The following is a 13,552-nucleotide window of genomic DNA, read 5'->3' as shown; positions in this document are numbered from 1 at the left end:
TGCTTTCAAAGAAATAAATTAAAAAAAAAAAAAAAATGAAATAAAACACAACAATTTTTTTTTTTCCTCTTTCGTTTCTTTTTTTTTTTTTTTTCATCTCTTTGACGATGTTTTTTTTTTTTTTTTTTTTTTTTTTAACACACCAGCAAATTTTATTTCTTTTGCAAAACAATTGATACCTTCCCTTTTCATAACTTAACCACTGTTCATGCCTTAAAGGAATTAACTTTTTTTTTTTTTTTTTTTTATCAAATATATATACATATATATATAGAATTGCAATCACCAAATTAACAGCAATGTCTGATATTGTTACCAAAAACGATCCTACTACCTCCACAACAACAACATTTTCTAATGAACAAAAATCACAGATAGTCAAGCAAATGGAGTTTTATTTTTCAGAACATAATTTCCCATATGACAATTTCTTGCAACAATTAAGTCAATCTAATGAAGAACGTTGGATTCCAATAACCACGATTTTAACCTTTAATAGAATGAAGAAATACAGACCAGCGGATGAAGTGGTTAATGTTTTAAGAGAACAAAGCACCATTTTAGAGATTAGCACCGATGGTGAAAACATTAGAAGAAAAATCCCCTTAAAACTTGATGAATTGGATAAATTAAAAAGCAATCAACTGGCTAAAAGTTGTGTTTTGACTAATTTCCCTATTTCTGAAGAAACAAACGATTTTCTTGCTGTTCAGGATAGAATTGAAAAATTTATTGATCAAACATGCAATGCTGAAAAGAAATTTCAATTCAAACAAATTAGATTAAAGTACCGTCGTAGGTTCAATAACAAGTATCATAAGCGTTCAATTAATGGTACTGACGAGCACGCAGAAGACAGATCTGGAATGGAACAAGTTGCTAAAGGTGTTGATAACGAATCCGTTAAGGAAGAAGTTGTTAAAAATGCTGATGGAAAATCTGACGAAGCACCATCTGCTATAGAAGAGGTTGTTCCAGATGTTAATACTAATACTAATGCTGTCACTACTGATGATAACAGTAATAGTAAGGAAAACACTGCAAAATCAGAAGATGACAGTAAAAGTATCAAGGATAATGCGGGAGGTAAAATCTTTATTGATGTTGTTGTTGTCGAATTAGATACTCCCGAACAAGCCAAAGAGTTCATTACACATGTTAATGAATCTAATATTGAATACGAAAATAAAAAAATTGTGTGTTTAAGTCAACAAGCCTTTAATCAACAAAGAATGGCCACTAAAAACAAACACTTTAGCGGTAAGAAAAGATCAAGAAGTTTTTCTGGCCCAAGAAAAAATATGGTATCCAATAGAGGCAAAAACAATTACAAAAATAGAAAATTTAATAGAGACAATAAAAATAGCAATCATAAAAGTGATAACGTGACCGATGAAGTTAATACTGCCGATGCAGAGCATTGATCTCTTCAAATGCCGATAATAACTTTATATAGCTTTGTTGTAATAACAGTACTATTTATATAGAGTGAAGATATAATTGGTTAATGTGTATACTTATTGATTTCTTTTGGTACTATACGTTAAATATATTTTTCATTGTGCTTCCTTTTAATTCTTGCATAACTATAAAAAATTGAAAAACATGAAAAATGAAAAAAAGTAAATAATAAAGTAGATCAGCTCCGTTAATTTTGTTTATTACTTTATTAAATAAAATTGTATAAATCAATACTAAAAAGAAAAAGAGAAATTAAAACGTGGCATGTTTATATAAATGGTAAGTTAAAAATTGTACTATAAAGACATCTTTTTCATGATACTAACAATAATAATAGCCGATGCCTTAAACTAAATATATATATATATAATAAACGGAAAAACAAAAAAAAAAAAAAAAAAAAAAAAAAACTATTAAAATCCCCCGATGTAAAAATGTTATATGGACAAAAAAAAAATTGAAATATACAATAAAAAAATATATCAAGCACTAGCAGTACTTTTGGTGGAGCTACTATCCCTATTTAATATGTTATTTAAATTCATTTTTCTAGGGGTTAGGCTTAATTTACTTTTAGGATCATACCACCCGCCATTATCACTGGGGAATGAAGCAGGTGTAGCATAATTAACGTCACTAGTTATGGTGTAACTCCAACCTGGAGTAATGGTACTTTCACAATCTAAGGATTTTTTAAAAGAACCATAAAAGGTAACCTTACTAGTGGGAAATTGTCTAGTCCAAGTAGTGGCAGTCACTTTTTTCTTTGGCTGCATTTGCATTGGGGCATATTTCACTATACCGGATTGTTTTGGATATGGGATAGAAAAGGAGGCTGAGTTAATAGAAGTTGCAATAGTATTTGCATCATTACCATCGCCATCTGCGCCAGTTATGTAATATTGTGGATTAGGAGCTCCGTTATCAGTTTTTGCTGCACTAGTTGGTACCACAGTACCTTGCATACCAGTTAGAGTAAATCTACCAGAATAATGAATAGTATAACCGAAATCGCCACTTGCAAAAACTTGGACAAAAAAAACACCATTTTTAGCAACAGTATTTTTGATGGTTGCCGTATAAGTATAATCTGTAATTTCAGTAGCCAACACTTTATTATTTAAATACACAATAGATTGTATTTTATCATTTGGACCTGAACATAACAGGAACGAATAATATTTCATCTCGGATAATAATGGTGCGGCATTATTTTCAACCCATTCGATCGTGATTTCTTGTGAGCCAGATGATAGATCAAATGTACTGCCTGAATTGGGTTTAACCACAGAAACATCACATAAGATGCGGGTTGTAAATATGGACAATAAAAGTATGTGTAATATTGATATGAATCCCATTATTTTGTTCTATTTTTATTTTTTTCACTTCAATAAGCTGATGAAACAAATTTTTTATCAGAATTTATATGCTGCTTTATACAAGCCTAATGTTTGGAATATTAAGTACAATAATATATTTGATACATGAACCCATAGAAAGAGAAAGAGAAAGAGAAAGAGAAAGAAAAAAAAAAGGTTTGGACCTAATTGTTGTTTGTAAATGTTTAGCTTTTATTCTTTTTCCATTTTTTATTTTTTTTGCTTTTTTTTTTTATTTTATTAAAAAGTCTAGAAAAACATCTAAATATAATACGATAAGATGATCCACTTTCTCGGACAAGCCAACCGACTTCTCGGACAGTAATTTACGCTTGACATTCCCGAACTTCAAGTACTTCCGAAACTATTCTTGTCAAATATATCTTGTCCGCAGACCACCTCATACAAATCACATATATTTCCTAAACATACATACAAAAAAAAAAAAAATCATATATTAAAAAAAGTAAAAAAAAAAAAAAAAAAAAAAAAAAAAATTCATTATCATGCAACTAATTATCTCTCCCATCTGTTTCAGCAACGGCGAGAAATAAATAAATAAGTAAAGTAAAAAAAAAAAATATGTTAAATTCAATGATATATATACCCACATCCACCTGCCTTGCCTACATGTTCATCTAACCAAACGTCAACATTAACAAATTTCATTCCGCAATGTTTACATCTGCCATGAACAAAAGGCCTTTCAGCTTTTTTAGTACCAGGAGGGTATTCAAAATGCAAAGCTTTCAGATGATTCTTATAAGTATCACACCTGGAAAAAATACCAGTTTGATGACAGTTACTGGTCTCAAATGGTAAACTTTTAACCCCTGTTGTAATCATATCGCCGGTCGTTGTATTACCAGCGACAGCATTATTCTTATAAGGATACAACTCCATATCTAAATTGATCAAATTTTCATTAAATGGACACTTATAGGTACCCTTGACGTTGTGTAGTTTCTCCAACTGTTCTTTACTCAATGGATAGTTATTACCATTGCTATTGCCCGAATTAGCACCAGTGCCATTAGTGTGCCCGCTAAAATTACCATTAACGGCATTATTATTATTGTTGTTGTTATTGTTATTGTTGTTGTTGTTGCAACATAATTCATCTCTCCAATGCCTTTTTTTGTGACGAATTAAGTCATTACTCCTGGCAAACCCCCTCTCACAGATAGGACACTTATGTGGTCTATCTTCCGGTGTTAGATGTGTTGATTTATGAGTGGATAAATTTGCGTAAAAATTATGACATATAGGACATTCTTTCTTTTTTCTTGGTTTATTATTATTTGTAGACGTGTTAGAGAGTGTATTACTTCTGCTATTACTTCTGCTACTACTGCTACTGCTGCTACTAGTAGTAGTACCACCAACACCATTTTTAAAAATCCTTTGTTCATGATTTAGCATCATAATAGGCGAAGTAGGATTACTACCAATGCTAGGAATACTAGTATTGCTTGTATTAATATTGTTTATACCAACACCACTACTACTATGAATTAATGGCACTGAATATCTCTGGAGTCGTAAAGTTGGTGATGGAGAAGGCGATAAAACATTATTAGTGTTGTTACCACCATCATGGTGATAAAATGCCAAAGTGTTACCGCTACCATTAGTAGTCGTAGTCGTAGTCGTAGTAGTAGTAGCAACAGGAGAGTTGATAGTGTTGAGATTATTACTATTATTATTTATGCTAGGTAACAATACTTTGGGAGGCGGCGTGTTAATAACCGTGCGATTTCCGTTATCAAAACTGGAAATGGGTGGCAGAATGACGTGAGCCGATGACGAATAATTTAAATTAGAACTACCATTATTATTAATGGGGTTAGTTACAGTAGGAGATATCACAGTACTAAAATGAGTTTGTGATGTGTATAATGGTTTAGCAGCATTATCGGTATTGCTATTATTAATCGGAGTGGCTGTTGTAGGAGTGCCAGTGGTGGTTGGAATTAAGCTTGGCAACATTAATGTTCTAGCCATATTTTTTTTATTTTGTATTGTGGTAATTGTAACAAAAAGCTATAAGTTGGAGGGGAATAAGATGCAATGTCCCGATGGTATGTGATTCTCAAAAAGATATAATATATGCGTATGTAAGTGTATGACGATTTAGTGACAATTATTCAAAGAATACTGGAAGAAAAAAGGAATGGAATAGAAAAGAAAGAACAAAAAGTTTGAATTATATAAGATCAAATCAATAAAATAATTGTATGTGGAATAAAATTAAATTAAATTAAATTAAATTGAAAAAAAAAAAAAAAAAAAATTAGGTAAAGCCTTATATATATGTGTGGGTATATGACCGTTTGTTAGATCTTAGTAATGACATTATCGTCATTGTCATTGTTAGTATACCTTTTTCCCTTTTTTTATTATTATTTTTAGCTTGGTTAAATTAGCCAATTAAAAAGGGGGGGGGGGGGAAGCAATGAAAGGCGGGAAAGAAAGAAAGAAAGTAATAATAATAAAAAAAAAATAACGCAATAAAAAAGGAGATAGGTAATTAGTAACTAAGAATCAAAAAGCGGTGTAGCCGTCTCTCAAGATTTTTGTTTCTTTCTTTAAGAAATAAAATCAAATCTAAAAAGGTGGAATTTCAAGCGGAAAGAATTCGCTATTTACTAAATTAGAACAGTAAATACGGTGGTTTATAAACGGGAAGTATAATCTGATATGTTTGTGTGTACAAATACCCAAAACAAATATCGTTATATATTATTCATATTTGTAAGCGGGTTCCATGGGGCAGAAGAACATCCCAATAAATAAAATAGCGCACTTTTTCGATTTGATTTTATTTTCAAATAAGCCCATAGAAATGGACATAACACTGAATATTTTACTAATTAAAAAAGAAATAAAGTCTGGTTTTCTGCCTGTTTTCTGTGATATTCCAGTTCAGCCCCATATCGAATATATAAAATAAAATGCATAGAGCAGGCTTACCACGCGTTCTAATATGTGCTACTGCATTACAAACCGTGTTTAGTATGGCTGTACGCCTTTTTCTCGGTTGCATTTATCTCTGTAGTACCATTTCCCTTATTAATCACGGCTATAACACTCGGTTTGTATAATTCTTACTCTTTTTGTTCGTACCTAGTGATTGAGAAATTTCTTTTATTTGTTTTTCGTTTTTTTCGTTTTTCCTATTTAATACTGTCTATTTATAACATAAAACTAACCTTTTAAGCCGAGCGAGTTTTTTTTTTTTTTTCCTAATTAACCTAAAAATGTTATCCGTGTAAAAAAAAAAAAAAAAAATAAAAAAATAAAAAATAAAAAAATAAAAAAAAAAAATAACCCCCATCCGGATAATTAGTTTATCCGAAGGTCCCTTGGATCCCTAAGCCATATCCATATCCATATTCATATACATACACACATATATATATATTTTTTTTACGTCTTTGTATTTCTTTAATTGTTTAGTTTAAATAACTCGTAATTAAATACAGTAAATAAATAAATAACAAAAAACTTACAGAGTTAAAAAAAAAAAAAAAAAAAGCAACTTGTCACTTGCCAATTGTTTACAATACATTTACACAAAGTTTAAGCTTTTCTGCTTTTCTTGGTGACTGGAGCACTACCTGCAGCAGTAACAGTACTAGCTTTTTTAGAAGGGCGCTTCTTTCCATAATTCTTAATGTAAAATGAAATAAATAAAACCAAATAGGAAGTCAAAATTAAATACCCGTAAGCAGCAGCATCTTGAGTACCATAACAAGTACCCATATTTGGAAGAATATCATCGAAAAATTTATTAGCATAATAAGTATAAGTAGCAAAATAAACAAAAACCAAATCAATTAAAAATTGAACGATTTGAAACCTAGTAACCCACTCTTTCCACCAAACTCTAATGCCACAAGAACTCAAGAAATAATACCAATACATGACAACGTGAACTGCCAAATTCAATACAATAGGAACCCATTCCACTGAAGTACGACCGGTCAATTGAGTATAACACAATAATGCAGTAGCACCGTGGTGATAAGTATGCAAAAATAACAACTTCTTTCTTTTCAAAACTAAAAATACAGTATCAATCAATTCCAAAAATTTAGTCAAGTAATTCAAATAATAAATCGCAATCAACTTAGGTGCAAAAGCTTGTGGAGAACAAATAGCATAGAACAAACCATGTCTATAAACCATTGGAATTATTTGCTCAACTAACAATAAAAACAATATTAATGACGCACTAGTTAAAACAATGTTATGCAATTGGAATAATAATGAGAATCTCATCGGTTTGGCATCCAATTTCCTCAAGATGGATTGTCCACCAAAGACAACAATATAATATACTATAATTATGGAAACTGCTTGGTAAAAATTAGCTAGAAAAGTTTCATTGTGGATAAACTTAAATTCTTCAGCTGGGTACCCTTTGATACATTCAAATACTTTGGAAAAAATTGGCCATAATTCTAAGCCAAATGGATTATCAATAGTTGGTTTCGAGTATTTTAACCAAGTAGGTAAAGTATTACCACTAATGACGTTAAAAGAATTAGAGATTAGTTCTTCGGCTGCAGTATCTGTAGACATCTATAATTGAAGGAATGGGTTGAATTTTTTTTTTTTTTTTTTTTTTTTTTTTTTTTTTTTTTTATTTATTTTTTTCTAAATTTCTTAAAAGTTTTCTTCTTAGTTTATTTTATTTTAGATTTATTTATTGTTGGATTCGTTGACGCTAAGAATTAAAATATATTTTTATGACCTTTGTGAAAATGATAAAAAGAATTGTTAGGATTATACAGCAAAGGTTTAATGTTTTTTTCTTTTAAAAAAATTTTCTTGGAAAAAGAAAAGAAAAAAAAAAGATTTGAGATTTGTGTGTGTGCGTTGGTGTTAAGCCGAAAAGAATAAAAACATTTGATTTACTTTTTCTAAATATGCTCAGGCCAAATTGTTAATAATTATTAATTACACAAAAAAACACGTAGCTTATAAACAATTTCCCAATTTAACTTTCCCGTTAAAACATTTACGAAATCTCACCATTTTTTTATTTTTTGTTTTTTTCGCATTTGTTAACTTATTTACCCGGTTTCATCCTTGTTTTAACTCTCCTTCTCTTTTCTTTTTTTTTTCTCCCGCCATCATCCCACAACAAGTCAAATGCTTTTGACAATTATAAAAAAAAAAAAAAAAACTTTTTTATATTATAAACATTTTTAAATCTTCTATTTAATCCAAAAGTCTAATGATGCTATCGTATCATACCCTTTATCATCTTCATACACGTATAATATTTCTTGTGAACTAGTTTGTAACAATCTAATCTTTTCACCCAAAACACACCTAACTAACTCACCACAACAATTGCCGTTATCGTCAATTTTTCTGATTTCTATAAAGCTAGAGTCAAATGCCAAAATATACGGATACCAGATCGCAAACTTATTGGGTATCCCCTCCCATTGAATAATAGGGCTATCTTTTCTCTTCCAACCTTGACTATTTACAAAAAATGCAAATTCAGAATAACATAAAAAGAAAAAATTACCAACTCTATAAACTGACATTGGTCGTAAAGTTACATCCCCCTTTCTTGGAAGAGCAAATTCTAATGACGTGTCCGCTGGGTCCAATAACGGCTCATGAACTACTTGTGATGGAGAAACTATTTGAAACCCCTTCTTACACCCAATACACAAATTGTTTTTCAAAAAGGAAATTGAAATCGGTTCACTATCAAAATACACTTCAATAACTTTTTTGTTTGTTGTTGCGCTAGAAGTAGAGCTTCCACTTTTTTTCATTAATGGATGCTCCAATTCAAAAAATTTAATTGAATGTTGAGAAGAATTAGCCGTCACTATCAACTTTTTACCGCCGCAATCTCCGTCTTTGAAAAAACTAACATGATTCATTAACTCTTTGGAATACCTTTTCAAATATTGTCCATCTTTGACACCACCAGGTCTACCACTACTAGCCCCTTTATTTGCAATACTGGCACCAGTATCATACAATAGCTTAATCGGGCAACTGTACAACTTCTTATCAATTAACAACAAAACCGTCTTGAAATCCTCCAACACTGACACTTGTGTAATATTACTTTTAGACATAATTCTTTGTGGCTGATTACGTGGCTTATCACCATTGCCACTTCCCCTATGATTCACCCTATGGAAAACGTATAGGCCAGATGTTGTGGCAATTAATAAATTCCTGCCCCCATCAAATGTACAAACACTATTGATTCTATTGTTGTAATCAAAAAATCTATTAGTCACCTTTTTAACGTTGAAAATATGGTTTTGAGTCAGTATTCTATGTTGCTCCTGTCTAATTTTATCCAGTAACGTTTGTAACGCCGCGTATTGCGCAGCATATAAGGTAACTTGATACCTTTGTTTTGCACCATAGTAAATAAACGTTAGAGCATTTTTACTTCCGATGGCATTGCTGTTGGTGCTGTTGTGTATTAATGCTACATCAGATGAATCGCCAAGTGGTGTCAAAGGCGTAGAATTACCACTAGAAATACTAGAGCTGACTCCTCCTCCTCCTCCTCCAATGGCAATAGCACTTGTATTGTGATTCGACGCAGAATGTGTGAGAGACTCTTGTGATTGAACAAAACAACAGGAAGCACAGCCAGGAGAACTACCAATATATTTCCTCAAATTTGGTATATCCTCCCCAGGAGCAGCAAACAATAATTGCAAAGGTATGGGTCTTTGGAAAACTTTATGCTGTTGCCATTTATTCACAGCTTTGCTTTTTAAAAATAATAACACATTGTCTAACAAATAAAACTGTATATCACCATCGTAAAATCCATTTCCACCACTATTACCACCAACACTTACCAGATCACTTCTAGAATTAACTTCCTTCCTACTCAATAACCCCTCGTGTCTGATTCTTCTCTTTTCATCATTTAATCTTAAATTCACAAACTCATTCTTAAATAAAATACGTTGTTTCAATAAAATAACATCGTGTCTATCCTGAGCTGCACCACTGGCTTTATCTATTCTCTTCATAAAATCATTGAACGCATCCATTGCTCTATTTAAATGTTCTAAATCTCGTTTGTGCTCAACATTATCTTTGCTATACTTTATGATTTCTCTGCATAATAACGCATATCTGCCCGGTCTGGAAACACCTTGCGACAAAAATGAATCGATCCCATGTCTTAATTTAGAATTCATCAAATCTTCGTCAAATCTGGCAAAATATGGATTGACTGTTCTTTGTGTTTCAATTAAATATTTCGCATATGGTCTACTTGCAATATATAACACAAATGGTTCAAAAAAAGGTATCCATTTTAGTAGAATATCACCAATCCCATCAATAATCGCACTGCTTTTAACACGTTCAGTCAAACTTTCCAAAAACCTTTTATTCACAGAATAAATATCATTCACATGTGCAAAGACATGTTTGATAAAGTTTTTCCTAATGTCTGCAGGGATAATATTGGTTTCTGCTAACGTCTTAATTATTGTATCTCTTATGGTCTCCAAACTTTTGATAAAATTTTTTTCCGTCATATAAAATTCATAAATTGCCTCCTGTCTTTTAATTTCATGTTTATCTAAATCAGCCCACACTTCTTTGGGCACGCTACTGGTCCATGACGATTTAGGATCTGAGTCATCATCATCGTCAACTACAGTCACGTTTCTTTTCAACTGACCGCTTTTAATTGCACCACTGCCGATGGTTGTTACGCTTTTACTCCTACCGCCAGTAACAGTACTGATATTATTATTAGTATTAGTAGTAGTAGTAGTAGTAGCAATAGCAGTACCACTACTACTACTAATATTATTATTGGTATTAAAGTGAGAATTATTCATGTACATAGTATTAGGCTTCAGCCTAGCTTGCTGCTCTAATCTTCTAGGACATGAAATGGAATAACATAATTTATCTCTAGTGCATGTTGGAGAGTAACATTCCGCTAATAAAATAAAAACACCATTGATATTAAAAGGTTTAATGGTGCTTCTACCATTTTTCACTTTGTTGCCAATATAATCCGTACTGGTGTTGAATGCATCAAGCATATCACTGGAATTGCTTATAGTACTAGTACTACTTGCACTACGACTATTTGCATTGATATTATTATTGGTAGTAGTGGTAGTAGTAGTAGTAGCGGTATTAGTTGTGGGCGAAGACAATAAATTGAATGAGGAACCAGATGACAACAATTCTCTAGTGGCTAATTCAGCATTTACCACTACAGATCCTAAATTGTTAATATTGGTGGTTTTGGTTTTGGGATTGGCAAACTCATAAACTTCATTAGCAGAATCTCTTAATCGATGTTCGTAAAAAACATCGTGGAATAATTTTTGTGCGTCTAAAGCTCTACCCAACAATAACGCCAAATTTCTATCGCTGGTACGTATGATAGAGCATAACACATCAACCGCCTCTTGACCAGTAAAACTGTCTCTATAAACTAATCCATCCTTTTTGTGTTCACCAACAGGTATATTCCTATAAAATCTGGAAGCTACCCTAGATAAAATAGCTGGATAGACTTGCGGTCTCTTCATCGAAGATGTGGCATATAGCGCAGTATTATGCGATGGAAATATTTTACCCGCTGAAGATATACTATTTTGACGCTTGCCACCGCCTGCAGAGGAAGAAATTGGTGTTGAGGGCGCAGTATTGACATTGTTGCTATAGTTACTGTGTAACGATGTACTTGACGTTATTCTTTTAAAGTGAGAGTGGTGATGGGTATTATTGGAGTGGTAATGTGCTATATATGGTGCAGACGACCTTGATCTCAGCCCTTCAGATGTTGTTGATTGATCATTGTTGGCTATTGTAAAAGAAAATGGATTATTGGAAGCATTAGTAGCACTGTTCATAAAATTCAGATTCAATGTACTGCTACTGGAATGTTGGGACAAATTTTTTCCGTTGCTGCTACCAGATTTTTGTTGTATTGAAGATGCCATATGCTTTAAAGTATTGGACCCTAAAGATAAAGTTCTTGCACCAAAGCTTGGAGTGTTGGTATTAATGCCATCGGTAGTATTTTTGCTGTTAGGGAACCCACTTTCTGTGGAAGCACCATTATCATTATTGCCTGCATTTAAAGTGTCATATGAAAATGGGTTTCGTTGTGGAGAATTGGTATTACTAGCGTTTTGACCACTCCCTCCAAATAATGGTGTGGTTGGGCTATTAACAAGGGAAGAATGTGAAGATGCAGAACTCGATCTATTGAACAAACCGCCCATTATATTATGCATTGGACTTTTCAACTTGGAAGTACTATTAGTATTACCACCAGAACTAGACGCATTCGACTTGGGTATAACAGTGGTGCTGTTATTATTAAATTGGGTCGATAAACTTGAAGAAGACGATTGAAACTTCAAATTTAATGGTTTCAATAGCGGCTTTTTTGTATTACTATATTTAGCGTTGCCAGGATTAACAAAAGTGTTTGAGCTGCTGCCATTAACTTTGTTGGTCACAATCTTTTCTAAATTATATTTCTTCGGAGAAGAATTGGATACATAGGTTGGCTCTTGTTGCTGTTTTTCAAAATTTGGTTTTATTGGTGAAGTTTCTGGTGTATCAGTTGTTATACTCTCTGTATCTGAAACTTGTTTAATCATCAATTCAGTGTCTTTGTTGGACAAAGTGGTATCAGTGGGAGAAATAACATTTCTACGTGATTTTTGCGTCTTGTTATTATTAATATTAGTGAGAGATAACGATGATTGAGTTGATGTATTTTGTAATAAGGTGTCATTAGTAGACTCACAACTGGAAAAGGTACTGTTGTTAGTTTCGTTATCTCTTAGATTTTTTGTAGTGTGGGTAAATTGATTGTTTAGAGTTGGGGGTATTGAAATGTCTATACCAGATAAAACTCGATCAATATAATCTTCATTGGTATTTGTTGGGTTATTCTCAATAGCAGTATTATTATCAGTGTCGTAATAGCTGTATTGACGAGATGTACCAAATATGTCTCTAAAAATATTTTCCTTAGTAGCGATGTCAAGTTTATTCACTTTAGTTTTGGTGGCAGAAGAAGGTGGGCAGTACATTGGACTATTGATATATATACATAAATAAATATATATATATATATATATATATAGTTTTCGCTTATCCTTTGCTATCTTTTAAAAAAAAAAAAAATTGTTTTGTACCGTTGTTTATTGATATGATAATATATGTTGTATGTATATAAAATCCTTTTTTTTATTATTATTACTTCTGATTGATGCTCTTTTTAGTATATTATATATTTATACTTGTAATGTTTAATTTTTTTTTTTTTCTTACTTTTTTCAACTTTATGGAATAAGTAGTTTAAAATTAAATGAATTGGAATTAAATGAATTTGGAATTAAAAGAAAAAAAAAAAAAAATTAAAATAAAAAGAAGTAAAACAAATTAAAATTAAGTTACATTTTCTAATGTTGTTTAATTTTTTGTTTTATTATTACAAGAAAAAAGAAAATAGTTGATGCCATTAAAATATTAGACAAAATAACCATCATCGGTTAATTGCGGCCTTTACGCATTTCGGTTTTCCTTTTTTTTTTGTTTCTCCGAATAAAAAAAGAAAAAAAAAGAAAAAAAAAAAAAAAAAAAAGGGGGGGGAGGGCGTGATGACCGGGTAGCGTTTGTATCGCGGATTTTCTACAAGTTCGGTG

At 31.7% G+C, this 13,552-nt stretch overlaps 5 protein-coding genes across 5 annotated transcripts; 1 reads left to right on the top strand and 4 right to left on the bottom strand.

Moving 5' to 3' along the window:
- Positions 1–299: 299 nt before the first annotated feature.
- On the top strand, positions 300–1,424 carry LHP1 (tRNA maturation protein LHP1; the record flags this gene model as incomplete). Its single annotated transcript, XM_046079024.1, has 1 exon — positions 300–1,424. One exon carries the CDS (start codon positions 300–302, stop codon positions 1,422–1,424), a length of 1,125 nt encoding a protein of 374 aa, XP_045933845.1.
- Positions 1,425–1,943: 519 nt separating this feature from the next.
- KNH1 (Knh1p) lies at positions 1,944–2,822 on the bottom strand (the record flags this gene model as incomplete). The annotated part of the gene is made up of 1 exon (XM_046079025.1): positions 1,944–2,822. One exon carries the CDS (start codon positions 2,820–2,822, stop codon positions 1,944–1,946), a length of 879 nt encoding a protein of 292 aa, XP_045933844.1.
- A 612-nt stretch (positions 2,823–3,434) lies between these two features.
- SCDLUD_004222 (C2H2-type zinc finger protein) lies at positions 3,435–4,847 on the bottom strand (the record flags this gene model as incomplete). The annotated part of the gene is made up of 1 exon (XM_046079026.1): positions 3,435–4,847. The coding sequence occupies one exon, from the start codon at positions 4,845–4,847 to the stop codon at positions 3,435–3,437; it is 1,413 nt and encodes a 470-aa protein (XP_045933843.1).
- A 1,578-nt stretch (positions 4,848–6,425) lies between these two features.
- Positions 6,426–7,430, bottom strand: ELO3 (fatty acid elongase ELO3; the record flags this gene model as incomplete). Its single annotated transcript, XM_046079027.1, has 1 exon — positions 6,426–7,430. The coding sequence occupies one exon, from the start codon at positions 7,428–7,430 to the stop codon at positions 6,426–6,428; it is 1,005 nt and encodes a 334-aa protein (XP_045933842.1).
- A 638-nt stretch (positions 7,431–8,068) lies between these two features.
- On the bottom strand, positions 8,069–12,937 carry ROM2 (Rho family guanine nucleotide exchange factor ROM2; the record flags this gene model as incomplete). Its single annotated transcript, XM_046079028.1, has 1 exon — positions 8,069–12,937. The coding sequence occupies one exon, from the start codon at positions 12,935–12,937 to the stop codon at positions 8,069–8,071; it is 4,869 nt and encodes a 1,622-aa protein (XP_045933841.1).
- Positions 12,938–13,552: the final 615 nt, after the last annotated feature.

The sequence above is a fragment of the Saccharomycodes ludwigii genome, chromosome V (assembly GCF_020623625.1).
Source record: "Saccharomycodes ludwigii strain NBRC 1722 chromosome V, whole genome shotgun sequence".
Classification (NCBI taxonomy): domain Eukaryota; kingdom Fungi; phylum Ascomycota; class Saccharomycetes; order Saccharomycodales; family Saccharomycodaceae; genus Saccharomycodes; species Saccharomycodes ludwigii.
This window is presented reverse-complemented; position numbering and strand designations above follow the sequence as displayed.